The sequence below is a fragment of the Scyliorhinus torazame genome, chromosome 21 (genome assembly GCF_047496885.1).
Source record: "Scyliorhinus torazame isolate Kashiwa2021f chromosome 21, sScyTor2.1, whole genome shotgun sequence".
NCBI lineage: Eukaryota > Metazoa > Chordata > Chondrichthyes > Carcharhiniformes > Scyliorhinidae > Scyliorhinus > Scyliorhinus torazame.
The window spans coordinates 86719720-86746094 of NC_092727.1; the positions used below are offsets into that span (position 1 = coordinate 86719720).

At 48.7% G+C, this 26375-nt stretch overlaps 1 protein-coding gene across 4 annotated transcripts in view; it reads right to left on the minus strand.

Annotated features, from left to right (window-relative positions):
* LOC140398388 (rho GTPase-activating protein 27-like) overlaps positions 1–26375 on the minus strand; it is a 394188-nt gene that overhangs the window by 39047 nt on the left and 328766 nt on the right. For all 4 annotated transcript variants that reach the window (XM_072487020.1, XM_072487021.1, XM_072487023.1 and 1 more), the window contains 4 exons: positions 18339–18426; positions 15479–15583; positions 12249–12347; positions 873–969 (listed from right to left, as the gene is read on the minus strand). In XM_072487020.1, the coding sequence (XP_072343121.1) occupies positions 873–969; positions 12249–12347; positions 15479–15583; positions 18339–18426 (389 nt within the window). The remainder of the gene's footprint in view (positions 1–872; positions 970–12248; positions 12348–15478; positions 15584–18338; positions 18427–26375) is intronic.

Sequence of the window (26375 nt, forward strand, 5' to 3'; positions counted from 1 at the left end):
GTGCAGTATGGTTTGATTGAAGTATTGGTTTTATATTGATGTTTGCACATTTCTGTTATCTGTAACTGTTTACAATGCCAAAAAATACCTCAATAAAATTGTTTGTTTAAAAAAAAAGGGCAATGATTGCTGGTCTTGTCACTGATAATAAATTAAAATGAAATAAATAATAAATATTTTAAATCAGTAAAAGTCTAAATAATAATAATCATCTTTATTGTCACGAGCAGGCTTACATTAATACTGCAATTAAGTCATTGTGAAAAGCCCCTAGTTGCCATATTCCAGTGCCTGTTCAGGTATACGGAGCGAGAATTCAGAATATCCAAATTACCTAACAGCACGCGTTTCGGGACTTGTGGAGGAAACCGGAGCACCCGGAGGAAATCCATGCAGACACAGGGACAACGTGCAGACTGCACAGACAGTGACCCATGCTGGGAATCGAACCTGGGACCTTGGCACTGTGAAGCAACAATGCTAACCACTGTGCTACTATGCTGCCCTATGTATGCCCCCTCGAGTAAATTATCGTGAATGGGGAATGACTGCATATTGCATTAAAAAGTAGAAAGGCTAAGGGTAGATATGGAATTGCCACACTTCAAATTCCCAGGAGAGAAGCAGAGTGCGTTGTCACTCCCAAAATGGATGTCAATGTCCAGCGACACGGGCCGAATGAGGCAATCTTCCAAACACTGTGAAAATATAGTGAAAATAGTGGGGAGAAGAGGGAAGGAGATCCACCCACTTGTGGTTTTGGGGCTGTTAAGTTTAATTCTGTATGTATTAAGAGAATGGGCAATTGATCTGTCATTCCACCATGGCTATTGGTAAATAAATAAACTCTACAAACACATTCAGAGACTTACTGCGATTTCTCCTCTCATCCCGGTCTTTGCTGTTGTGTTTCTCAGGTCCGACTGAGTCATAAGCAGCATCAACTTCATCTGCGTTGACTGTGTCCAACTTCAATAGAAATCAAAAGAGAAAATCATTGAGGCAAGGTCAACACTCCTGAATGTTTATGGGGTAGCTTCAGTCAGCCACTGCAGAATGTTTCTGAGAATTGTAACCAGCAGGATGCTGGATGAGGACATGTTCTGCCACTGCCATATTTTCATATTCTACAAACTGTCTGAAAACTTTGGCAGCCTGCCATGTATATGGTAGAAATGGACAAATGAGGGGAAAGAGATAAAAATGGTAACACTCCTGCAGCTGGGGGGTCTTTCAGGATCAAAGTTGCAAAAACATCTCCTGAAGCGCCAACATCTAGGCGGGGGGAGGGGGCAGGGCAGCTGGCGCATGGGAACACCACTACCTCCAAGTTTCCCTATTCCCAAACATCACCCGGATTTGGAAATATCACTCATACGTTCAGCATTGCAGGGCCAAAATGCTAGAATTCCCCGCACAACAGGATCCTGGGTGCACCTTCACCGCATGAGCTGCAGCATTCGTTATTCGGCCCAACCAGTTCATAACCAATGTTTATGCTCCACTTCAGCCTCCGTCTATCTTTCCTCTTCAAGATCTCGTGTTGCAAACACTTATTCCCTTCTTCAATCTCTTATCTTGTTTTCCCTTAAATACACTGATACGCTTCACTTCAACCATTCGTGAGTTCCAAATTCTCACCATTCGCTGTTGAATGATGGGGGCTGGATTTTACATGCCATGGCAAGTGGGTTCCCCACCAGGAAGACACGGAAAATAGGGTCGGTTCCCATCCCACAACCTACCCGTCCAACCAAGTTCACGGCCATAATACAGAACAGAGAGGGGGGGGGGGGGGGGGGGGGGGGGTAGTGAGATGCAGGCAGGTGGAAAATGCCCAATATATTAAAATCGACAATTAAAAGTCTATTAGGGCTCGTTATCAAGCCTATTGACCCTGACAATAAGCTTCCCATGAGAGCAGCAGGATGGGATCGGGGTGGCTGATTTTTGATTGGTTTTGCATTTGTAACAACATTTCCAGAACAAAAATGTAAGAAAGAAACAGGTATGAATACATAGGAAGGGGTGGCTAATATTTAACTGAAATGTTTAAAGGGCAGGAGGAAGGGAAGATATGCTCACCGAGGTCTGCCGTTCTTGTGGGGAAGCCCCCCTCCTTACATTGACATCCCCTCTTCCTTCCTACCCACTCCCTCTCTTAAACCCATTCCTCCCAACTCCCCCTCTCCCTAATCAACCCAAACCCTCCTGGTCCAAGACTCTGGACAGACCTGCTCCGGGGATGAGGCATTGGGGTCCTCACTTCACCAGCAGTGGCCACTGATGCCTTCCTGGGGAATACCTGGACTGATGGAGTTGTTGGCCAATTGGATTGGCCAGCAGCTCCCCAATGAGGAGCAGAGGTCCCCATTAATCACCCCCACACCGATATGGTTTCCAGGCAGGAGGGTGTGTGGGAATGCATCGTCCGTCCTTGCCGTATTATTCCGCCCGCGGCTTCTTCTGAATTGGATTTCTTAGTGACTATCTTATACTGATGGCCTCTAGTTACATTTTCCCAAAGAGGAAACATTCTCTCTTTCTCTTCTCACTCTTATTTTAAATACCTGTATTAGGTCACTCATTGGCCTTCTTTTCACTAAAGAAAAGGGTCAGTTGTCCATCCTGTCCTGATATGTGTATCTGCTTATTCTAATAGCATCCTTGTAAATCTTCTCTGCACCCTCTCCAGTCTCTTTATATCTTTTTATAATATGGCGACCAGAACACCACACAGTTATCAAGTCTGTGTGGTCTAACCAAGGTTCGCTAAAAGTTTGGCATAACTTCCCTACTATTCACTTCATCCCTCCAGAGATTTCTGAGTGCAAAACAATAGGGCAGTAATTGTTGGGGATTTCAACTACGCTAATACCAATTGCAATACAAACAGTGTGAAGCGATGACCAGCTAAGTCGCACGTTTCAGCACCTCCCGTTGAAACGGACTTTCGGGCTCTTATTAGGAGCCCCAACGGCAATTTTTAACGGCCAAAATCATTGTGCGGTGAAATAGGAGGGAATCCCCCCGGATAAATATGGATAAAGGAGAGGATAGCGGTCGGATTGCAGTGGACCCACTGGAGCAGCGGCAAGGAAGGGAAGCTCGAAGCAAGATGGCGTTGGAAGGTGGCTGTTTGGTATGGGGCCCGGAGCAACAAGAGTTCCTGCGGCGCTGTGTGGAAGAGCTGAAGAAGGAGGTGTTGGCCCCGATGCTACAGGCGATTGAAGGGCTAAAGGAGGCGCAGAGGACCCAGGAGTTGGAGCTTCGGGTCGTGAAGGCAAAGGCTGCAGAGAATGAGGATGAAATACAGGGCCTGGTGGTAAGGACAGAGACGCACGAGGCACAGCACAAAAGGTGTGTGGAGAGGTTGGAAGCCCTGGAGAATAACTCGAGGAGGAAGAATTTAAGAGTCTTGGGTCTTCCCGAAGGCACAGAGGGGGCGGACGTCGGGGCATATGTGAGCACGATGCTTCACTCGCTAATGGGATCGGAGGCCCCGACTGGCCCTTTGGAGGTGGAGGGAGATTATCGAGTTCTGGCGCGAAGACCTAAGGCAGGAGAAATACCTCGAGCCATAGTGGTGAGGTTTCACCGCTACAATGACAGAGAGATGGTTCTAAGATGGGCGAAGAAAACTCGGAGCTGCAGATGGGAGAACGCAGTGATCCGCGTGTACCAGGATTGGAGTGCGGAGGTGGCGAGAAGGAGGGCAAGTTTCAACCGGGCCAAGGCGGTGCTCCACAAAAAGGTTAAATTTGGAATGTTGCAGCCGGCGAGACTGTGGGTCACACACCAAGGGAAGCACCACTACTTTGAGACGGCAGAAGAGGCGCGGACATTCATTGTGGACGAGAAGCTGGAATAGTCTGGCGGGAGAAAAAGCTTCTGTAATAAAGTGGTGGGGTGATTATGTGGGACGAGGAAGGGGGGGGGGAATTTTTTCAATTTTGTAACTTTACTCTTTTCCCCTCGTGGGGGGGGGGGGGGGGGGGGTAGTATGGCGAACTGTGGGCGCCGGTGGGAAGGAAAGGGGAAGGAGAAGGGAACTGCGCCATCAGGGGCGGGGCCGAGTGGGAAACGCAGGCTTTGCTCCCGCGCTATGGTAATTGTGGCGGGAACGGGGACGCAGGAAGGAGGGGGCCTCGCACAATGAGGGGCCGAGGACAAACGGGGGAAGCTGAGGTCAGCCAGAGTTTGCTGACTTCTGGGAGCAACATGGGGGGTGCAACTACGCTAGAAAGGGATCTAGCGGAGGTGGGGGGGGGGGGGGGGGGGGAGTTAACTGGGTTGCTGCTGCTAAGGGGAAGGCGGAGCTGTTATGGGGCAGGGTGGTCGGGACAGGAGAGCACCGTCGGTGGGATATACGGGTACGTGGGAACCGGGTGAGGAGCTGGGTTAGAAAAGGGGATGGCTAGTCGACATGGGGGCGTGGGTAAAGAGCCCCCCAACCCGGTTGATCACGTGGAATGCGAGAGGGCTGAATGGGCCGATTAAAAGGGCACGGGTACTCGCACACCTAAAGAACTTAAAGGCAGATGTGGTCATGTTGCAGGAGACGCACCTGAAACTGGAAGATCAGGTTAGACTACGTAAAGGATGGGTGGGGCAGGTGTTCCATTCGGGGTTAGATGCGAAGAATAGGGGGGTGGCTATTTTAGTGGGGAAACGGGTACTGTTTGAGGCAAAGACCATCGTGGCGGACAGTGGGGGTAGATACGTGATGGTGAGTGGCAGATTGCAAGGGGCGGCGGTGGTTCTGGTGAACGTATACGCCCCGAACTGGGATGATGTATACTTCATGAAGCGTATGCTGGGCGTATCCCGAACCTGGAGGCGGGAAAGCTGGTAATGGGGGGAGACTTCAATACAGTGCTTGATCCAGGGTTGGACCGGTCTAGGTCTAAGACCGGGAGGAGGCCGGCAGCGGCCAAGGTGCTTAAGGACTTCATGGAGCAGATGGGAGGAGTAGACCCCTGGAGATTTATTAGGCCTAGGAGTAAGGAGTTCTCATTTTTCTCCCATGTTCACAAGGTGTATTCACGGATAGACTTTTTTGTCCTGGGAAGGGCACTGATTCCGAAGGTGACAGGGACGGAGTACATGGCCATAGCCATTTCGGACCACACTCCACATTGGGTAGATCTGGAGGTAGGAGAGGAAAAGGAGCAGCACCCACTCTGGAGATTGGATATGGGGTTGTTGGCGGATGAGGGGGTAAGTCTAAGGGTGAGGGGGTGTATCAAAAGGTACCTGGAGCTTAATGATAACGGAGAGGTCCAGGTGGGAGTGGTCTGGGAGGCGCTGAAGGCGGTGGTCAGAGGGGAACTGATATCCATAAGGGCCCATAAAGGGAAGCAAGAGAGCAAAGAAAGGGAGCGACTGTTGAGAGAACTTCTGAGGGTAGACAGGCAATATGCAGAGGCTCCGGAGGAGGGACTGTACAGGGAAAGACAAAGGCTACATATGGAATTTGACCTGCTGACCACGGGCAAGGCAGAAGCACAGTGGAGGAGGGCACAGGGAGTACAGTATGAGTATGGAGAGAAGGCGAGCCGGTTACTGGCCCAACAACTGAGGAAGAGGGGAGCGGCGAGGGAGATAGGTGGGGTGAGGGATGAGGAAGGTGAGATGGAACGGGGAGCGGAGAGGGTGAACGGGGTGTTTAAGGCATTCTACGAGAGGCTGTATAATGCTCAGCCCCCGGAAGGGAAGGAGGGAATGATGCATTTCCTAGATCGGCTGGAATTCCCGAAGATGGAGGAGCAGGAGAGGGCGGGACTGGGAGCACGGATTGAGGTGGAGGAGGTGGTAAAGGGGATTGGGAGCATGCAGGGGGGGAAGGCCCCGGGACCGGATGGGTTCCCGGTGGAATTTTATAGGAAATACATGGACCTACTGGCCCCGCTTTTGACGAGAACCTTTAATGAGGCCAGGGAAAGGGGGAAGTTGCCCCCGACTATGTCGGAGGCGACAATATCGTTACTCTTAAAGAAGGAAAAAGACCCGCTGCAGTGCGGGTCTTACAGGCCTATTTCCCTCCTGAACGTGGATGCTAAGCTCCTGGCCAAGGTGATGGCGACAAGGATAGAGGATTGTGTCCCGGAGGTGGTCCACGAGAATCAAACTGGGTTCGTTAAGGGGAGACAGCTGAACACAAATATACGGAGGCTGCTAGGGGTGATGATGATGCCCGCGCCGGAGGGGGAGGCGCTGATAGTGGTGGCGATGGACGCTGAGAAAGCATTTGACAGAATGGAGTGGGACTACCGATGGGAAGTGTTGAAGAGATTTGGTTTTGGAGAGGGGTTTATTGGATGGGTACAGCTGCTATATAGGGCCCCGGTGGCAAGTGTGATCACGAACAGGCAGAGGTCCGACTACTTCCGTCTTTATAGAGGGACAAGACAGGGGTGTCCCCTGTCTCCGATACTGTTTGCATTGGCAATTGAGCCGCTGGCCATAGCACTGAGGGGCTCTAGGAAGTGGAGGGGAGTACTCAGGGGATGAGAATCATTGTATCATTGTATGCAGATGATCTATTGCTGTATGTTGCGGACCCAGTGGAGGGGATGCCTGAGATAATGTGGACACTCAGGGAGTTTGGGGAATTTTCGGGGTACAAATTGAATATGGGGAAGAGTGAGTTGTTTGTGGTGCATCCGGGGGAGCAGAGCAGGGGAATAGATGATTTACCGCTGAGAAGGGTTACAAGAGATTTCCGGTACTTAGGGATCCAGATAGCCAGGAACTGGGGAACCCTACATAGGCTTAATTTAACACGATTGGTGGAACAGATGGAGAAGGATTTTAAGAGATGGGACATGGTGTCCCTGTCACTGGTGGGCAGTGGGCAGGCGGTCAAAATGGTAGTCCTCCCGAGATTTCTTTTTGTGTTCCAGTGCCTCCCGGTGAAGGTTACGAGGGCTTTTTTCAAAAAAATTGAGAAGAGTGTTATGAGCTTTGTGTGGGCTGGGAAGACCCCGAGAGTGAGGAGGGGGTTTTTGCAGCGTAGCAGGGATAGGGGGGGACTGGCACTGCCGAGCTTAAGTGATTATTATTGGGCCGCCAATATCTCAATGGTGTGTAAGTGGATGGGAGAAGGGGAGGGAGCGGCGTGGAAGAGACTGGAAATGGTGACCTGTAAAGGAACCAGCCTCCAAGCATTGGCGACGGCGCCGTTGCCGTTCTCCCCGAAGAAATACACCACAAGTCCAGTGGTGGTGGCAACGCTGAAAATTTGGGGGCAGTGGAGACGGCACAAGGGAATGACGGGTGCCTCGGTGCGGTCCCCGATAAGGAATAATCATAGGTTTGTCCTGGGGAGAATAGATGGGGGATTTAGAACATGGCAGAGAGCAGGGATTGTGCAACTGAGGGATCTGTTCCTAGACGGGACGTTTGCGAGTCTGGGAGCGCTGATGGAAAAATACGGGTTGCCCCAGGGGAATGCATTTCGGTATATGCAATTGAGGGCTTTTGTGAGGCAACAGGTGAGGGAATTTCCACAGCTCCCGACGCAGGAGATTCAGGATAGAGTGATTTCGGGGACATGGGTGGGGGATGGTAGGGTGTCAGATATATACAGGGAAATGAGAGACGAGGGGGAGATCATGGTGGATGAGCTGAAGGGAAAATGGGAAGAAGAGCTGGGGGAAGAGATCGAAGAGGGGCTGTGGGCAGATGCCCTACGCAGGGTAAACTATTCGTCCTCGTGTGCCAGGCGTAGCCTGATACAATTCAAGGTCTTGCACAGGGCGCATATGACCGGAGCAAGGCTCAGTAAATTGTTCGGGGTAGAGGATAGGTGCGGGAGATGTGCGAGAAGCCCAGCGAACCACACCCACATGTTTTGGACATGCTCGGCACTGCATGGGTTCTGGGTGGGGGTGGCAAATGTGATTTCGAAGGTGGTGGGGGTCCGGGTCGAGCCAAGCTGGGGGTTGGCTATATTCGGGGTTGCAGAAGAGCCGGGAGTGCAGGAGGCAAAAGAGGCTGATGTCTTGGCCTTTGCGTCCCTAGTAGCCCAGCGAAGGATATTGTTAATGTGGAAGGAAGCTAAACCCCCGGGCGTGGAGGCCTGGATAAACGACATGGCAGGGTTTATAAAACTGGAACGGATAAAGTTCGCACTAAGGGGTTAGGCTCAAGGGTTCACCAGGCGGTGGCAACCGTTCATTGACTATCTCGCAGAACGATAAAGGAAATGGGAAGGCAACAGCAGCAACCCAGGGGGGGGGGGCTCGGGTGGGTCCTCAGGGGTGTTTTTGTATGGATATTTTTACTTGGATATGTATATTGGCTTGTTTGACTTTATTATTTGGGAGAGTTAATATTTTGTTATGGCAGTTGCCATTTAGTTTATATATTATTTATTTCTTTGTTAAAAACGGTCACTATTATTTATATTGTTTTATTGTTGTAAAAGGGAAAACATTTTGTACTGTTTTGTTTGGCCGGAAACATTTTTTTGAATAAAATATATTTTTTAAAAAGAAAACAGCGTGAAGGGCACAGAGGGGCAAAATTCTTGGACTGCATTCAAGATAACTTTTTCAGCCAACACATAACAAGCCCAATGAGAAGGGACGCAATTCTAGGTTTAGTCTTAGGAAATGAAGCTGGGCAAGTAGATTGAGTAGTAGTGGGGGACCATTTTGGAGATAGTGACCATAATATAGTTAGAGTTAGTATAATTATAGAAAAGGGCAAAGAAAGAGGAGGGGTAAAAGTTCTAAATAAATTGGGGAAGACAAATTTTACAAAGCCGAGAGATGAGCTGACAAGCAAGGACTGAATACAGCTACAAGAAGGAAAAACTGTCAAAGCAGCGGGAGGCGTTCAAAGGCAAACTTTTACGGACACAGTGTAGACATGTCCCCACAAACAAAAAGGGGGGTCTTGCCAAAACTAGAATCCACTGGTTATCCATATCAATGCAGGCCAGGATATAGCTGAAAAAGAAATCTTATGACAGTCACAAAACACTTAATACTCGAAAAAGCCTAGAATATAGAAAGTGCACGGGGTGAAGTAAAAATGGAAATTAGGAAAGCAAAGCGAGGATATGAAGAATTATTGGTATGTTAAACCAAAAAAATCCTAAGATGTTTTACCAATACATCAAGAGGAAGAGAATAACTAAGGAAAAGATAGGCAGCGGATTTCTCAATTGGCAGGATCCTCCGCTCTGCCGGCAGCGCACCCGCACCCGCGGATTTCCCGACGGTGTAGCGTGGCCACAATGAGAAATCCCACTAGACAGCTGCCGGAATGGAGGATTCCGCTGCCGGCGATGATGCACTGCACAGGAAAACGCGGCTGGCAGACCGCAGAATCTCATCCAGGGCCTATCAGAGATGTACATGATAACTTGTGGGTTAATTCAGAAGCTGTGGGTGACAGTGGTTAGCACTGCTGTCTCACAGCGTCAGGGACCCGGGTTCAATTCTGGCCTCAGGTGAGTGTCTGTGTGGAGTTTGCACTTTCTCCCTGTGTCTGCGTGGGTTTCCACTGGGTGCTCCTGTTTCCTCCCACAGTCCAAAGATATGTAGACTAGGGGGATTGGTCATGATAAAAAAATTGCCCCTTAGTGTCTAAGAATGAGCGAGGGCGGTGGGGGGTGAGCCTAGGTAGAGTGCTCTTTCAGAGGGTCAGCACAGACTCGTTGGGCCGAATGATCTGCTTCTGCACTGTAGGTATTGTATGATGTTAGGTGGGCAGAGTTCTCAATGAGTACTTTGTCATTGTCTTCACTAAGGAGAGGGATGATTCAGGCATTCTAGTTAAAGGGGACGAGCGTGAAATATTAGATACAATAAGTATAGTAAGGGAGGAAATGCTAGAGGGATTGGCATGCTTGAAGGTGGATAAATTAGCAGAGTCAGATGAATTGTATCTCAGGCTGTTGAAGGAAGACAGGCAGGAATTAACGGATGCTCTGAGAATAATTTCCCAGTCCTCAGTGGATACTGGTGAGGAATCAGAGGATTAGAGGTCTGCAAACATTGTAACATTATTTAAAAATGGTGCGAGGAATAGGCCTGAAAACTATAGGCTAGTGAGTCTGACTTTGATGGTGGGTATATCATTGGAAAAAACTCTGAGACAAGATAAACTGTCACTTAGAAAGGCATGGATTTATGAGGAATAATCAGCCTGGTCTTGTTCGGAAAAGATTCTAACTTAATAGAATTTTCTGTGGAAATAACAAGGAGGATTGGCAAGGGTAGTGCAGTGGATATGGTCTACAAGGATTTCAGTCAGGCACATGACAGAGCAAACTAGTGAGGTCTCATGAGAGATGGGGGAGGTGGCAGGTTGGATCCATAATTGGCTAAGTGACAGGAAATAAAGGCTGGATGTTTTTGCAGAGGGCTCAGTGTTGGGGCCCTTGCTGTTTGTTGTATATTAGTAATTTAGACTTAAGTGTGGGTGGCATGATTGGGAAATTTGCAGATGACACAAACATTGGCAGAGTAATTGATAGTGAAGAGGATAGCTGTTGACTCCAGAATGATATCAATGGTTCGGTTGAGTGGGCAAAGAAGTGGCAAATGGAATTCAGTCCTGAAAAGTGTGAGGCAACATATTCAGCAAGGGCAAACAAAGCAAGAGAATACTCAATAAATGGGAACATATTGAGAGGAGTAGAGGAAGTGAGAGACCTTGGAGTGCATGTCCACAGGTCATTGAAGGTAGCAGGGCAGGTGGACAAGAAATCATATGGAAAGACTCTCCTTTATTGGGGGGGGGGGGGGGGGGGTATTACATATAAAATCAGAGATGTAGAGATGGAACTGTAGAAAATTCTGGTTAGACCACAGCTGGAATTTTGTGTTCAGTTCTGGTCACATTATTATAGGAAGGACATCATTTCTCCAGAGATAGTGAAGAGGAGATTCACAAGAATGTTGTCAGAACTTGAAAATTGCAGCTATGAGGAGAGATTGGATAAGCTAGGGTTATTTTCCGTTGAACAGCGGAGGTTAAGGGTTGACCCAATTGAGGTGTACAAATTTATGAGGGGTAGACGGGAAAGAATTGTTTCCACTAGCTGAGGGATTACCAGGGAGCAGAGATTTAAGCTATTGGTAGAATGATTAGATGTGACATGAGGAAAGTCTTTTTCACTCAGAGGGTAGTGAGCGCCTGGAATTCACCGCCTAACTTGATGGTTGAGGCTGGAACACTCAACTCTTTTTAAAAATAAATTTAGAGTACCCAATTCATTTTTCCAATTAAGGGGCAATTTAGTGTGGCCAATACTCCTACCCTGCATATCTTTGGGTTGTGGAGGAGAAATCCACGCTAACACGGGGGAGAATGTGCAAACTCCACACGGATAGTGACCCAGAGCCGGGATCAAACCTGGGACCTTAGCGTCGTGAGGCAGCAGTGTTAACCACTGCGCCGCCGTGCTGCCCCTCACTCAACTCATTTAAAAGGTACATGGACCTCCACCTGAAGTGATATAACCTGCAAGGCTATGGACCAGGTGCTGGAAAATGGGATTAAAATGAAGGTTAGTTTCTATTTTCAGTTTCTTGGCTAGCGCAGACACGAGAGGCTAAATAAAGCCAAGTTCTAGAAGAGGGCGATTCTGAAAGATATTTAAGGATGGATGACAAATGCAAGTCTTGCCGGCAGTGCCATACCCCAAGAATTAATCATAAAAAAATGATTTGTTGAACATCATAAAGACATCCCAATTATGCAAATTTGGAAAATCTAGATGTCAGCTGCTTCTGGAAAGAGACTTTTCCAATTTTATCGAGTTATTGAACGCAATCAAGATTTTCTAAACTGTAGCCTTGACAACCAGCAGGTAGCTTATCAGAGCTGCTGGAAAAACAGTCAACGGCACAGGTCAGATTTTTTCTAAAATTTGAAATGCAAAGAGGGTCTTCTGGGATTGGCCTCGAGACCAACCACCCGTCAATGAAGTGGCATGACACACGAGCACCCTTCCCATAGCCTGCATCGTAGAGCAGTTGCCTGCGCACTCTGCCGCTCAGGAACCTGCAGCAGGTGTTCTCTATTGGCAGGACCGGAATACCCTGCTGACGGGAATGGCCGGAAAATCCCACCCGATTGTCGCAATAATTTTAGGAGATGTTGAAGAGTTTAAAAGACGTATTCTTATGGTTTGAAGACAGTTTTACTGCAGGTGAATGTTGTCGGCAATGTAATGCTCCCTGTCAATCATATGTAAAAGATGTCTTGCTTCAGTTTTAGTTACGTACCTGAAAATTAATACTCTCAGTGATCATCTTGTACCAATCCCCGATGACAGACTCTGTATCGTACTGTATGAGATACTCTGAACCTCTTCGGGTTTTCAACTGAAAACAAATGTATGCACTGTTACTATCCTGAGTGTATGAAGCTGAGAAAACAGTCTGGAGGTAATAGAGGCATTACTTGAGGTTGAATGCAATAGTTCAGCAGGGGAAAATTCTGCGGGTTTCCCACACCTGATCACTGGGAACTATCTCAGACTGGGTTCAGCTGTGAATCATTCCCCACAGAATTGAGTCGCCCAATAACCATCCTCACTCACACAGTGAGAGCAGTCAGTTGGATAAGGTACTGGACAACCACGAAAGCGGTTTCCAAAACCTTCCAAACAAACAGGGAAAATAGCCTTGGAACAAATAAACTGGGGCAATCGTGTCATGTATCTGCAAGAGTACATGACTAAAATTATGGAAATGGTTTTATTTATATTTCTGTGGGAAATATCTTGGTTCCGATATATGTCAAGATGTTGCATTACATGTCCAGGGGAGACCAGGATAAAAAGGCATGAGGATAGACTCACTGGTCCTGCAATCTCGATCGTACATATCATTGAGAGAGCAGAGGCAGCATTGAAGTGTTGTAGCCATGTCTCTAACTGGCTCTCAAATGAGTGTACCCTAATGGGAGGAAATAATTTGATGGTACATTTTGCCTTTGGGCTACAGAACAGGTCACAGAACATTGGGGGGAGGGGGGATTATCCGCCCCTATTTTTGGAAGGCAGGATCAGTGGAGAGCACAAAGAAGAGGGCAGGAGTCCCCAAAATGGGTAAATTCCACCCATTGTGTGGTGTTTTGCTGATTGCCAACAAGTCCTGGTCACTGGGGCTGAAATGAGTAAGTGACCCTGCCTCGGTGAACGGCAGGATCTGGGATGGTAGAGTGCTGCTACCGGCCAATTACGAAGCCAGCGCCAGAGCTGCCATCCAATTACGGACAGTGCTCTGTCCCAAGATCTACCAGCGCCATCAGAGACCCAGCAGCAAAGTAGCCTCAGCAGTGCCGTCATAAGCAGTGGCCATTGCAAAGGTTGCAGACACAGAGTGAGGCACCTCAATGGCTGATCGCTTTTGAAGGAATTTGAAATACATTGGGACAAAGCCAGGGTGAGGGGCGTGTGGGAGCAGTGATGAGGTTATTGGCGGCCATTGCTGTGAGGGCTGCCAGGGGGCCCCTCGCTGGGCCAGGTAACGGCCACAAAGGAGGACACCCAATCTTCCTACACAGTGGCAGGCCCTCCTGACATGAAGAAAATTCTCATGGCGATGGAACTCACCTCATTTGGCCACTGAGTGTCTCAATCGGGCAGCTGAGCTGCCAAAGGTCCTGCTACTGGCAAATGGCCTGGACACAGGAAGACGCTGGGCTCTCTGTCCCCCACCTTCCTTTGATATGCTGCTAGTCCTCCTGCCTCCCAGCCCATCCCCAAAGAGTCAAGAGAATTCAGCCCCAAGAGCTGGCTGAGATTTGCTCCTGCCATGCTGTGCAAGACAACCCGATAGAGAAATGGCAGCTGCTTTGCATGATGGGCCACCTTCTTTTCCAGTCAGGTCAAGGGAATAGAAAAGCAAACATGTGCAGAGAGGGCTGCTGATTGGCAACAAGTCCACTCGCAAAGGGAACTTTACTGAGAACCTATGTGGCAAGTACCGCATGCCCTTTTTTGACACGTGTGGACTAAATTTTACGTTAGGGTGGGAGATGGGATGAGGCAGGGTTCCTGTGCCTCAGCTGAAAAGCGAGGGTGAGTCTTACAGCAATTTCAGACTTTTAATTGGCTTCAGGTGGAATTTCTGCCTCCAACAGGGAGAAGTGCCACCTTCGAGAGTTACTGGCCAATTAAATGGCCTGCAGCTCTTTGGCCCATCAGCGTCACTGGGAGAGGTGGCCAGTGCTGGGACTGCAGGCCATAGAATTGCTCTTTCAACTTAGTCTGGAGCTCACCAGGTCTCGGCTGGCAGACCACATGGACGTGACTCTCCGAGAGATAATGATAATGGCATAGTGTAGGTTAGATGGCTTTTGTTTCGGTGCAACATCGTGGGCCGAAGGGCCTGTACTGCGCTGTATTGTTCTATGTTCTATGTTCTATGTTCTAGAGAGAAATAAGAGCTGGGGTGTTGTGGGGAATACTTTGGATGGGGCTGTCAGGATATTCAGGTGAACATCACAGCACACACATACACACATAATGATGGACAGATCAACGGACCAATCAACACATAAAACACGACAGCCAATCACAGACAAGAGCATACACAGTACAAAGCAGGGAACACGACACTTCCTGGGCACTCGAGCAGGAGAGGGCTCAGGGCACAGACCTCATTGCCAGCCACTCAGAGGTTCACCATGTGCTGAATACGAGAGTTTAATATGTTAATAGTTAATTGAAATAAAACTGCGTTGTACCATTCGCAACCGTGTTGGTTCATCTGTGTATCAGAGTACCCAACACTTCAGGGGCCTCTGATGGGCATTGGATGCCGAACAGGAGACAACCCCTTGACATGGCCACCAAGGGGTTCACTTGCTGTGGGCCTCCCTTACTGTGGCAAAAGTCTCAGTGGTGGTGGGAAAAAGGCCTGAATTGGCAACTTTCGTAAGGGCCTGATGCCCCCCCACCACAAGTAAAATAGCCCTGGGCCGGGCATAGTACCACAGGCCCAATTTTCCACCTGTCGCCCCGCCTCACACTGGGGAATGGGGCGAGAGGGGGGGGTCATTGGGGGACACAAAATTCAGCCCAGTGCAACTTGTCAAACAGATTTCAAACTTCACAAACCTTTGCTGAAACTAGGGAGGGCCGTTTGCTTTTAATCAAAGGCCATTTTTGATTGCACTTCCTACAGTAAAGTTTTATTTTTAGGTGGATTAAATTACAAGTTATTGTAAAACAACATTATTAATAAACAGTAAAAAGCTACAAGGAATAGAGTTCAGACATTGTCCTCACTGTTAAATACAAAAGACAAAAACTTGAGTTTCTTCAGGTTAACCGAAGGATATCAATGGATAAATGCTTTTTATGCTACTTTTGAAGTTGCTCTCCTTGTTTTTTTGGAAGAGAGATTTGATAGAAACTTGTTAAACCTGTTTGTTGGGCAGATAGTTCAATGAAAACCGAGGATCATTTCTTTACCCCTTTTATATTAAAAGTGCAACTCCTCACCTCCAACACATTTTTTTTGCTCGACTTGTCCTTTGTTGCCCATCCGATATTTGCTCCTTTCAGTTCAACTGTATATTCAGGTGTGAATTGACCAGCTGCTTGTTTCTAAAAAGAGAGGGCATGTGATATTAAAGAGGCTGCAGTTCAATTTCTAACATTCCATCAATTGTTTCTGTGCAATGAGATTGGACTCTCTTCAGGATGGTGCATTGCATTTATGAAAAAGAATGTGAATTTTAACATCGCCATATCCTAACTTGTGTGGGATGATTTAACAAGCCTTTTGACTCTATGCCTATAGGCGGCACAGTGGTTAGCACTGCTGCCTCACAGCACCCGGGGACCCGGGTTCGATTCCTCCTGCCTTGGGTGACTGACTGTGTTGAGTTTGCACATTTTCCCCGTGCCCGCGTGGGTTTCCTCCAGATGTTCCGGTTTCCTCCCACAGTCCAAAGAGTTAGGTGCATTGGCCGTGCTACATTGCCTCTCACTATCCAAAGATATGCAGGTTAGGTGCATTGGCCATGATTATTGCGCAGGATGATGGGGATTTGGTGGGGGAGTGGACCTAGTTGGGTTGCTCTTTTGGAAGGTCGGTGCAGATTCAATGGGCCATGTGGCCTCCTTCTGCACTGTAGGTATTCTATGGATCCTATAGAGTAATGCTGGATATCCCTGACCTGGGATGTACTGAGATGATTTCAGAAGGCTGTCTAAATTAAACAGTTCCTAATTGAGGATAATGTATCTTGTGGACAATGGCGTAAAGTGGATGATGTTGAATTGGCCAATGGGGAGGAGAATTGGGTGTGGTATGTAATGTTACAATGATGAAAACACTTATGTTTCAAAGAGGAACTGGATATCAATGAGCCATTTCAGAATAGGCAAAATCGGGTCCAAAATCAGGTCGCGATCTCCGATGCCTGATTGATTGCAGATGGACAGCATCGCGGCTCAGTGGTAAGCACTGCTGCCTCACAGCGCCAGTGACCCAGGTTCAATTCTGGCCTTGGGTGGAGTTTGCGCATTCTCCCCGTGGGTTTTCTCCAGTTTCCTCCCACAGTCCAAAGATCATCAGGTTAGCTGGACTGGCCATGATGAATTGTCCCTTAGAGTCCAAAGATGTGAATGTTAGACGAGAATGGGGCGGGAGAGTGGGTTTGGGTAGGATGCTCTTTCAGAGGGTCATTGCAGACTCAATGGGCCAAATGTCCTCCTTCTGCTCTGTAGGGATTCCATCGAGTTGAGGATTGTAGGATCCTAATATTTAATTGGACAGTACCGAGGTGCAAGCTGCAATGGGAGTTGGAAGAGTTTAACCAGCAGGGATCACCAGAGGCTACTGAAAAGAAGCTCAACGGCATTGAAAATGTTTTGTGTAGTCAGCTAGTAATCCTCTCTGATCCACAAACCACGCCCCCCCCCCCCTCCCCCAGCGGCCTCATCCAACACTTGGTCAACTCTAGACACAGGCATGATGATCTCCTGACTAATCATTCATCCCTCACCCGTATCAACTTCAGTTCATCAAAACTCTGCTTCCATGCTCAATCTCGCTGTAATTCTGATCACCCATTGCTACTATCAGCTCCTGCGGTCCCCAACGTCTCAGATTCCCACCTTCATGGTCAAATCCTTATTTCTCCACTCTCCTACAGCCCTGCAATCTACAATGTAAAATTTCTCGGATGGCCTTCCCATTGGATCTGCCCAAACTCTTCTGCAATTTTAGGCTTGGATGGGTGATGCCAGAGGCCAGCCCGCCTGCCCTTGTCCCAAATGAGGACAACTATTGACAACTTAAAGGCGGTTTTCCCCCCAGTCTCAATTTTCAGGCTGATGGGAGAAGTTCTGGATCGGGGGGGGGGGGGGGGGGGGGGGAAGCATGGAAATAAACAGGGTTCAGGCTTCGGACTGGAAGGGGGGCAGGTATCGCCTACATCAGCAGCCTCATTTTAACATCGGGCACCTCCTTCTCCCCATAAGGTCTGGCCCCTGTGGAGGCTCCCTCACCCCACCCTCTCCTTCCCCTACCGCCAGCCTCTCTATACCGACATCTCATCCACCCTCTGCCCATTCCCCTCGTCACCCTGAGACCCCACTTTAATCTGGTCGTGGACTCCCAGCACCTAGGCTCCGGGGACTGCATGCAGTCCCAATCCTGTCCACTAGAGCTTCTGCAGGTTGCAGGGACTAGAGAGCTGCTGACTACTCTGATTGGCTGGCAGCTCTCGGAGGTGGGACTTCTCCCGAATGAGGGGTGAAAACCATATCTCCGCCCATTAAATTAAAAGCAAAAAAACTGCAGTTGCTGGAAATCTGAAATAAAAACAGGAAATGCTAGAATAATTTGGCAGACCTGGCAGTTTCTGTGGTGGGAAAATCAGAGTCAATATTTTGACTCAATATGACTCTTCTTCATCCGAAGAGGTCGCACACACTTGAAACGTTAACTCTGTTTCTCTCTCCACAGATGCTGCCAGGTCTGCTGAGTTTTTCCAGCATTTTATGTTTTGACTCCGGCCAATTAATGTTTGTTGGAATGTGAAATGGCTGCTGGGCAGCCAGTATCCACGGGATGTGTTCTCCACTGAAGGGAAAACCTGCTATCCTATAAATCCTGGCCTATGTTACAGGTGCTTTGTTGAGGAAAGTTATTGTCATTGATGATCCAGATGCTGATATTGATGATGACAGTGACACTTATGCACTTCTAATCAGGTGGGCTCCACAGCAGCCAACCAATACCTTCCTTTAGGTTACAGTCTAGGTGGGGAAGTTCAAAATGACTCCTATCAAATGCACTATCTCTATCAGAGTTTACTCTTCAGTGATACACCCAATTAAATCTTGTTACCAGGCTTCCTGCAGACTGATTCTTTGGATCTTTATAAAACGTCAGAATTCCACCTTGCAGTACCGTCCATGAGGATGTCCAACTCTTCCTAAAATAAAACACAAAGATCAATGTAGTTTGGGTGATATATCTAAACACACAGTATAAATGCAAAGCACAATTCTGATCAAGGAGGCTGGTTTTGAACAAATACATGAAGTGTTAGTCTCGGAGTGAACACCCCAAGAACCTCAATTTAATCGACTCCCGTCATACTTTGGGGGAGGAGAGATTTCGCTTCATCAATTGTTCAGTAAGTTATGAATGTTATGAATGCACTGGAGTGCTGCTCGAGACTGCAATGGAGTGTTAAAGTTGGAGTTTGGAGACTGAGGGAGTTCGGTGAGGATGAGTCAAGGTGATCCTTTCCTTTCCTACCTTTCCTCAGAAAGAAGACCAATATCCTTGGTAATTTGGACCTGGTGAGTATTTTTACTCTCCTTAAACATATCCTAAACTAGAGGAAGTAATTTTTATTTTTATTTTTAAATATTTTTATTAAGGTTTTGCAGAATTTTTCACAATAAAACAGTAATAACAATAATAACAAACAAAACAAAAATAGAGTGAACATTAACAGAGTGCAAAAAGAGAATATACAATAACAATTAAATAGACATTACCCCACGCGACTCAGTCTTCCCACACCATCCCAAAGAAGCATTCACCCCCCCCCCCCCCTCCCTCCCCCCACGGATTGCTGCTGCTGACATTTTTTATTTTCCCCGAGAAAGTCGACGATCGGCTGCCACCTCCGAGAGAACCCCAGCGTAGACCCTCTTAAGGCAAACTTTATTTTCTCGAGGCTGAGAAACCCAGCCATGTCGGTAACCAAAATCTCTACACTCGGGGGCTTCGAGTCCCTCCACATTAATAAAATCCGTCTCAGGGATACTAGGGAGGCAAAGGCCAAGACGTCGGCCTCTTTCACCCCCTGAACTCCCGTGTCTTCTGACACTCCAAAGATCGCTATCTCTGGACTCGGCACCACCCGTGTTAAGCACCTTGGACATTGCCCTCGCGAACCCTTGCCAGAACTCTCTAAGCTCTGGGCACGTCCAAAACATGCGGACATGGTTTGCAGGCTGCCCTTGCACCTTGTACAACTGTCTTCTACCCCAAAAAACTTGCTCATTCTCGCTGCCGTCATGTGTGCCCGGTGCACCACCTTAAATTGAATTAGACTGAGCCTCGCACATGATGAGGAGGAATTAACCCTGCCCAGCACCTCTGCCCACAGATGCTTCCAACTCCTCACCGAGCTCCTCCTCCCACTTGGCCTTGAGCTCCTCCACCGGGGATTCCTCCGCCTCCTGTAGTTCCTGGTAGATATCCGACACCTTCCCCTCCCCCACCCAGGTGCCGGATACCATCCTGTCCTGTATCCTCAGTGGCGGCAGCAGTGGAAAGGCCACTACCTGTTTTTTCCGGAATGCTTGTACTTGCAGATATTTAACGGCATTTCCTGGTGGCAGATTAAATTTGTCTTCTGGCGCCTTCAAACTGGGAAAGCTTCCGTCTATGAACAGATCTCCAATCCTTCTGATGCCTGCCCTCTGCCAGCTCTGGAACCCACCATCCATCTTACCCGGGAGAAACCTGTGGTTGTTACATATCGGGGTCCAGACCGACGCTCCCTCCACCTTCTTGTACCTCCACCACTGTCCCCAGATCCTCTGTCGCCACCAGACTTGTGGAGTAACGGGTCAGCGAGAACGGCAAAGGAGCCGTTATGAAAGCTCCCAGACTAGTAACTTTACATGACGCCATCCCCTTCCATTTGCTCCACCAACCGGGTCAGGTTGAGCCTGTGCAGGGCATCCCATTTCCTGGCCACCTGTATACCCAGGTAACAAAAACTTTTCTCTACCATCCTGAGCGGCAGCTCTTTCAGTCTCTCCTCCTGCCCCTTGGCCTGGATCACGAACAACTCGCTCTTTCCCATGTTCAGTTTATACCCTGAAAAACTACCAAAATCCCTCAGGATCCGCAGAACCTCCCCCATCCCCTCCACAGGGTCCAAAATGTACAGCAGCAAATCATCCACGTATAGCGAGCCACGTATAGAGAGACCCGATGCTCCACCCCCACCCCCCCCCCCCCCAACCCCGAACCAGTCCCCGCCAGTTCCTCAAGGCTCTCAGCGCCATAGCTAGCGGTTCTATAGCTAGGGCAAATAGTAACGGAGAGAGGGGACACCCCTGCCTCATTCCCCGGTGAAGCTCGAAGTACCCCGACCTCAGCCGGTTTGTACATACACTTGGTACAGGCGCCTGGTACAGCAATTTCACCCAGCCAATAAAGCCCTCACCAAACCCGAACCTCCCCAGCGTTTCCCACAGGTACTCCCACTCCACGCGGTCAAAGACTTTCTCTGCCTCCATCGCTGTTACCACCTCTGCCTCCCCTCCTTCTGAGGGCATCATAATAATATTCAAAAGTCTCCGAACATTGGTATTAAGTTGGCTGCCTTTAACAAACCCAGTCTGGTCTTCCTCCATCACCCCTGGAACGCAATCCTCAATTCTTGTGGCCAGAATCTTAGCTAGCAATTTGGCATCCGCTTTTAAGAGCGAAATCGGCCTGTATGACCCGCATTGTTCAGAGTCCTTCCCTTGTTTAAGAATGAGTGAGATCAAGGCCTGTGACATTGTTGGGGGGAGGGTTCCTTTCTCTCTAGCCTCATTGAAGGTCCTCATCAGGAGTGGGCTCAGTATTTCCGGAGATTTCTTATAAACTTCTACCTGGTAACCATCCGGCCCCGGAGCTTTACCCGATTGCATGCCCTCTATATCTTGACAATCTCCTCCAATTCAATCGGGGCCCCCAGCCCCTCCAGCAGGTCCTCTTCCACCTTTGGAAACCTCAACCGGTCCAAAAATTGCCTCATCCCTTCCGCTCCCATCGGGGGCTCAGACTCGTATAGTTTACTATAGAACTCCTTAAAGACTCCGTTCATCCCCCCCTGGATCCAAGACCATGTTACCCTCCTTATTCTTTACTCCCCGATTTCCCTGGCCGCCTCCCTCTTTCGCAGTTGGTGTGCCAGCATTCTACTCGCTTTCTCCCCGTACTCATAGGCTGACCCCCTTGTCTTCCTCAGCTGTGCTACCACTTTCCCTGTGGTCAGCAGTTCAAACTCCGCCTGCAGACTCCGCCGCTCCCTCAGTAGCCCCGCCTCAGGGGCCTCCACATATCCCCTATCCACTCGGAGTATCTCCTCCACCAGTCTCTCCCTCTCCACTCTTTCTCTCTTTTCCCTAGGGATCGAATTGAGATCATCTCCCCTCTGGCAACTGCCTTCAGAGCCTCCCAAACCGTTTCCGCTGCTACCTCACCCTTATCATTTGTTTCCAGGTAATCCTGGATGTTCCTGTTAATCTGCCCGCAAACCTCTTCGTCCGCCAGCAGCCCCACATCCAGTCTCCAGAGCAGGCGCTGCCCTCTCTCCTCACTAAGCCGCAGGTCCACCCAGTGCGGGGCATGATCCGAGACTGCGATTGCTGAGTATTCCGTCCCCGCCACCTTTGGGATTAATGCCCTGCTCAAGACAAAGAAGTCTATGCGGGAGTAAACCTTCTGAACGTGGGAGAAAAAAAGAGAACTCCTTCGCTCTTGGCCGCGCAAACCTCCAGGGATCGAGTGTCCCCATCTGCTCCATAAAACCCTTCGGTTCCTTAGCCGCTGCCGGTCGCTTCCCTGTCCTGGACTTCGACTGGTCCAGTTCGGGGTCAATGACTGTTAATGTCTCCCCCTATGATCAGGTTGTGTTACTCTAAGTCCGGGATTTTGCCCAGCATGCGTCTCATAAATTCCACATCATCCCAATTCGGAGCTTAGACGTTCACAAACACCACCCGGAACCCCTCCAGCATTCCACTCACCATTATGTACCTGCCCCCCTTATCTGCCACAATTCTCCCAGCCTCAAATACCACACCCATACTGATCAGAATTGCTACCCCCCTGGTCTTCGAATCCAGCCCTGAATGGAACACTTGGCTTACCCATCCCTTTCTCAATCTCGTGTGATCTGCGAGCTTTAAATGTGTCTCCTGAAGCACTGCTATGTCTGCCTTTAACCCCTTTAAATGCACGAACACGCGCGCTCTTTTGACCGGCCCAATAAAACCCCTCACCTTCCACCTGATCAACTTTGTCGGGGGGCTAACCCCTCCCCCGCCGGCTGACTAGCTATCACCCTTTTTTGGCCAACCTCGAGCCCACACCCCTCGCTTCCTCGAGCGCCCCCACAGGGAGCCACTGCCCGACCCTCAAATGGTACCCTGAAATTGATACCTCCTCTGTCAGCAAAGCAGCATCCCCCCCTCCCCTCTTCCCCCCCCCCCCCCAACTGCCCCACACCCCAAAATCCCCAGTCAAGCACCAGCTAAGCACTTGCTCACCCCCCACTTCGCTCCCGAGAGTCAGCTGACCCATGCTGACCCCGGTAGCTCCCGTCCCTGGCGCCGATCAGACTGTCGCCTCATTGTCCGGACCCCTCTCCCCACATGAATAAACCAATTAAGCTACCTCTCCAGTCCCAGTGAGTAAATAGTAATACGAAAAGACACTAACATAGTGCCGTGAGGAGACACTTGTTGTGTTGATCCCCAAATTTCTTTCTCTGTCAGTCTGGCCTCAATAAAAGTTGAGATGGATTCGCACGTAAAAAGAAGTTATTTATTTAGCTTGCAAGCTTGATTCATTTCATAGAAATATAAGAGACATCCAGTTTCCTATATCCCAGAAAGCGAATGAACAAAGAAACAAAGGGATCTCTGCAAATCAATTCAAATGGTATCAAGTTTCACATACTCGACGGACATAGGTCAGCCTATGTCCCTCCTGACCTGTTCGATCTATTCTGATTGGCTCACTTCCAATCCCTTTCTCTGGCCCCTATCAATGCAGCATCACTCTCATAGACACACCTCTTCCTGCTTTTTCCATGCGGTCACAAACCCCTTTGTCCCTAACTGCCAGAATCAAAGTGGCTTATTTCTACATTACATTAACTAGTATCTCTAAAGTAACTATTTTATATCACATTCGTCAGTTGAACCAAGGCTCCAACTCCACGAAAAACCGCACTAAGTACAGGGCCCCCTCCCCCCTCCGTATCTCAACTTTGCCGAAAACACTGCACCCTCCAGCCACCACTACAGCTCTTACATGCACCCAACATTGTGTACAATCTTATATTAGAAACTGTCCCGTGTTACCCAGCCCCACCGCCGCATTCCACCAAAGCTTAACTGTCCTTTAATTCGAGTCAAGCTTTTCTTGTTTGACGAATGACCACGCCTCATCCGGCTTCTCAAAATAGTGATGCCGTTCCTTGTACGTGACCCATAGCCTCGCTGGGTGTAGCATCCCAAATTTCACCCCCTTGCTGAAGAGGGTTACCTTCACCCAGTTGAATGCAGCACGCCTCTTGGCCAGCTCCACACCCAGGTCCTGGTAGATGCGTATCACGCTGTTCTCCCACCTGTTGCTCTGTTCTTTTTTAGTCCAACACAAAACAAGTTCCTTGTCTGAGAAGCGATGAAATCTCACCACCATGGCCCTCGGCGGTTCATTCACCTTGGGCTTCCTTGTGAGGTCTCTGTGCGCCCCGTCCAGCTCCAGGGGTTGAGGGAATACCCCCGTCCCTATCAGCGTCTCCAGCATCTTAGACACAAATGCTCCCGCATCCGAACCCTCCACACCTTCGGGGAGGCCCACAATTCTCAAGTTCTGCCTCCTGGAGCTGTTTTCTAGGTCCTCCAGCCTCTCTTGCCACTTTTTGTGGAGGTCATCCTGCGCCTCCATCTTAAGGGCAATACGACTAACTCGTCCTCATGGTCGGATAGCTTTTTCTCCATCTCCTTTATCGCTTTCCCTTGTGTCGCCTGAGTTGCGATCATGTGGTCTATTGATGCCTTCATTGGGGCCAGCATGTCCTTTTTAAGATCAGCAAAGCAGCCCCTAAGGAACTCCTGTTTGGCCTGAGACCACTGCTCCCAGGCTCCCTGGTCTATACCGGCTGCCATGCCGTGCCTCGGCACCCGCTCCGCACGCTTCTGTCTGTCGGGGCTTAAACGCTTCACCCGGCCACTCCTGGTCCAGCTATCCATACCACAGAGAGGGAATCCTTTTTGGCAGTGTTCGCCTCACCAATCTGTCCCAAAAAGTCCGTGGAAACACCTGAAAAAAGGTCAGAGAGTCCGTTCCAGGCAGGAGCTACCGAATGCGCGACCTACTCCTCCATGGCCGCCATCGGAAGTCCCGTAAAAAGAGTAATTTAAGGGTAAGTCATGTCAAGTCAGTGCAGCCATGTGGAATGCTCCTCTTGTGCGATGTGAGAAATCAGAGACACTTCCAGCGTGCAGGAAGTGTCTCCAATCTGCATTTCGGAGCTGGAGCAGCAACTGGAGTCACTGTGGAGCATCCTCAAGGATGAGATCTTCATGTATAGCATGTATAGTGAGATGGTTACACTGCAGGTAAAAAAAGAGTACACAGGCACAAAGGAAATGGTTGACCACCAAACAGAGCAAAAACACTAGGCAGGTAGGGCAGGAGACCCCTTGATCTCTCGCTCTCTCTAATAACCTTTCTATTTTGGATACTGCTGGGGGAGGTGGTTTCTTAGGGGAATGCAGCAAGAACCATGTCCATGCACAGGGCAGGGGAAGAAAGAATGGAAGAGCAATAGTGAAAGGGGATTCTACCGTAAAAGGAACAGGTAGGCGTTTCTGTGGCTGCAGGTGTGACACCAGGATAGTATGCTGCCTCCCAGGTGCCAAGGTCAAAGTTGTCACTGAGCGGCTGCAGAACATTCTGAAGGGGGAGGGTGAAAGGTCAGAGGTTGTGGTCCATATCGGTACCAATAATGTAGGGAAGAAGAGGGATGAGGTACTGAAAGCTGAACATAGGGAGCTAGGAAATAAATTAAAAAGCAGGATTCTCAAAGGGAATAATCTCAGGATTTCTAGGTGCCAGACCCACTCCAATGGGGAACCACCAACACAAGGCAAAGAACAGAATTTCCCCGCCTGCTGCTCCCTACACACAGGCATATTGATTGTTCTTGAGGTCTTGTCATGGTTTATGAATTTTCATGGGACCACACAATGTACTGCCGTATGATTTAAGATTCAGTGCAGCAGTGCTAGCTCTGCAATGGTGCCCTCCACTTGAATTACATTTCCCTGCTCTTACCTGAAGAAGAATGTTATGAGTTAGATTTTCCGAATCCTCATCTGCATCTTTGTGGCTTAAGCGCACATTGGGAAATGATGGGTTTCTGGAGGATTGTCCAGTGTGCGCCAACGGCATGCGAGAAATTGGAAAATCAATCTTTCTAGCTACTGTAACTTAGTGCAATTGACTGAAGTTCAAGTGGTTTACTAAAGGGATGAAACCCATTGGTATTTAGGAGAGTTGGAATGTATTAATTATTGTGGATAGGGTGCAGCTAATCATGTGATGTTGGTGATATTCAAAGGCAGATTTAGTCAAACCAGTTAATTACCAGCATTCAATTGCCAGGAATTACAAAATGGAATCCTGGTTACTCAAGAGTGAAAAATGCTTGGGTGGTGGGAATACGGTGTTTTTATATCTTGAATGGAGAGAGTCCAAGTACCTGTGAACTGGGCATTCTTGAGGGTTCACTCTTAATGACAAATTTATTCAGTTATACGGAGGAAAAGCAGCAATTCCCTACAAGCTTCTTGTTCACTAAATGTTGCAGTAATCAAAGTTCAGCAATGAAATATTGTACAGCAGGAATGTGGATCAAGGGATAGGTTTTATGGTTTCACATGCCTAGCCCAGAGTTTCAGAACAAAGGTGGATATATCAGCAGTATGGGCACAAAGGTCAGTATCCTGATTTGCAGAGGACATGAATTTCCATCCAGTGAAACCACATGTTATGTCCGCCTGCTAACCAAAATTACTAATATGCATTTCCTATTGCGTCAAGCCCCATGCTGGGATACTAATGTGT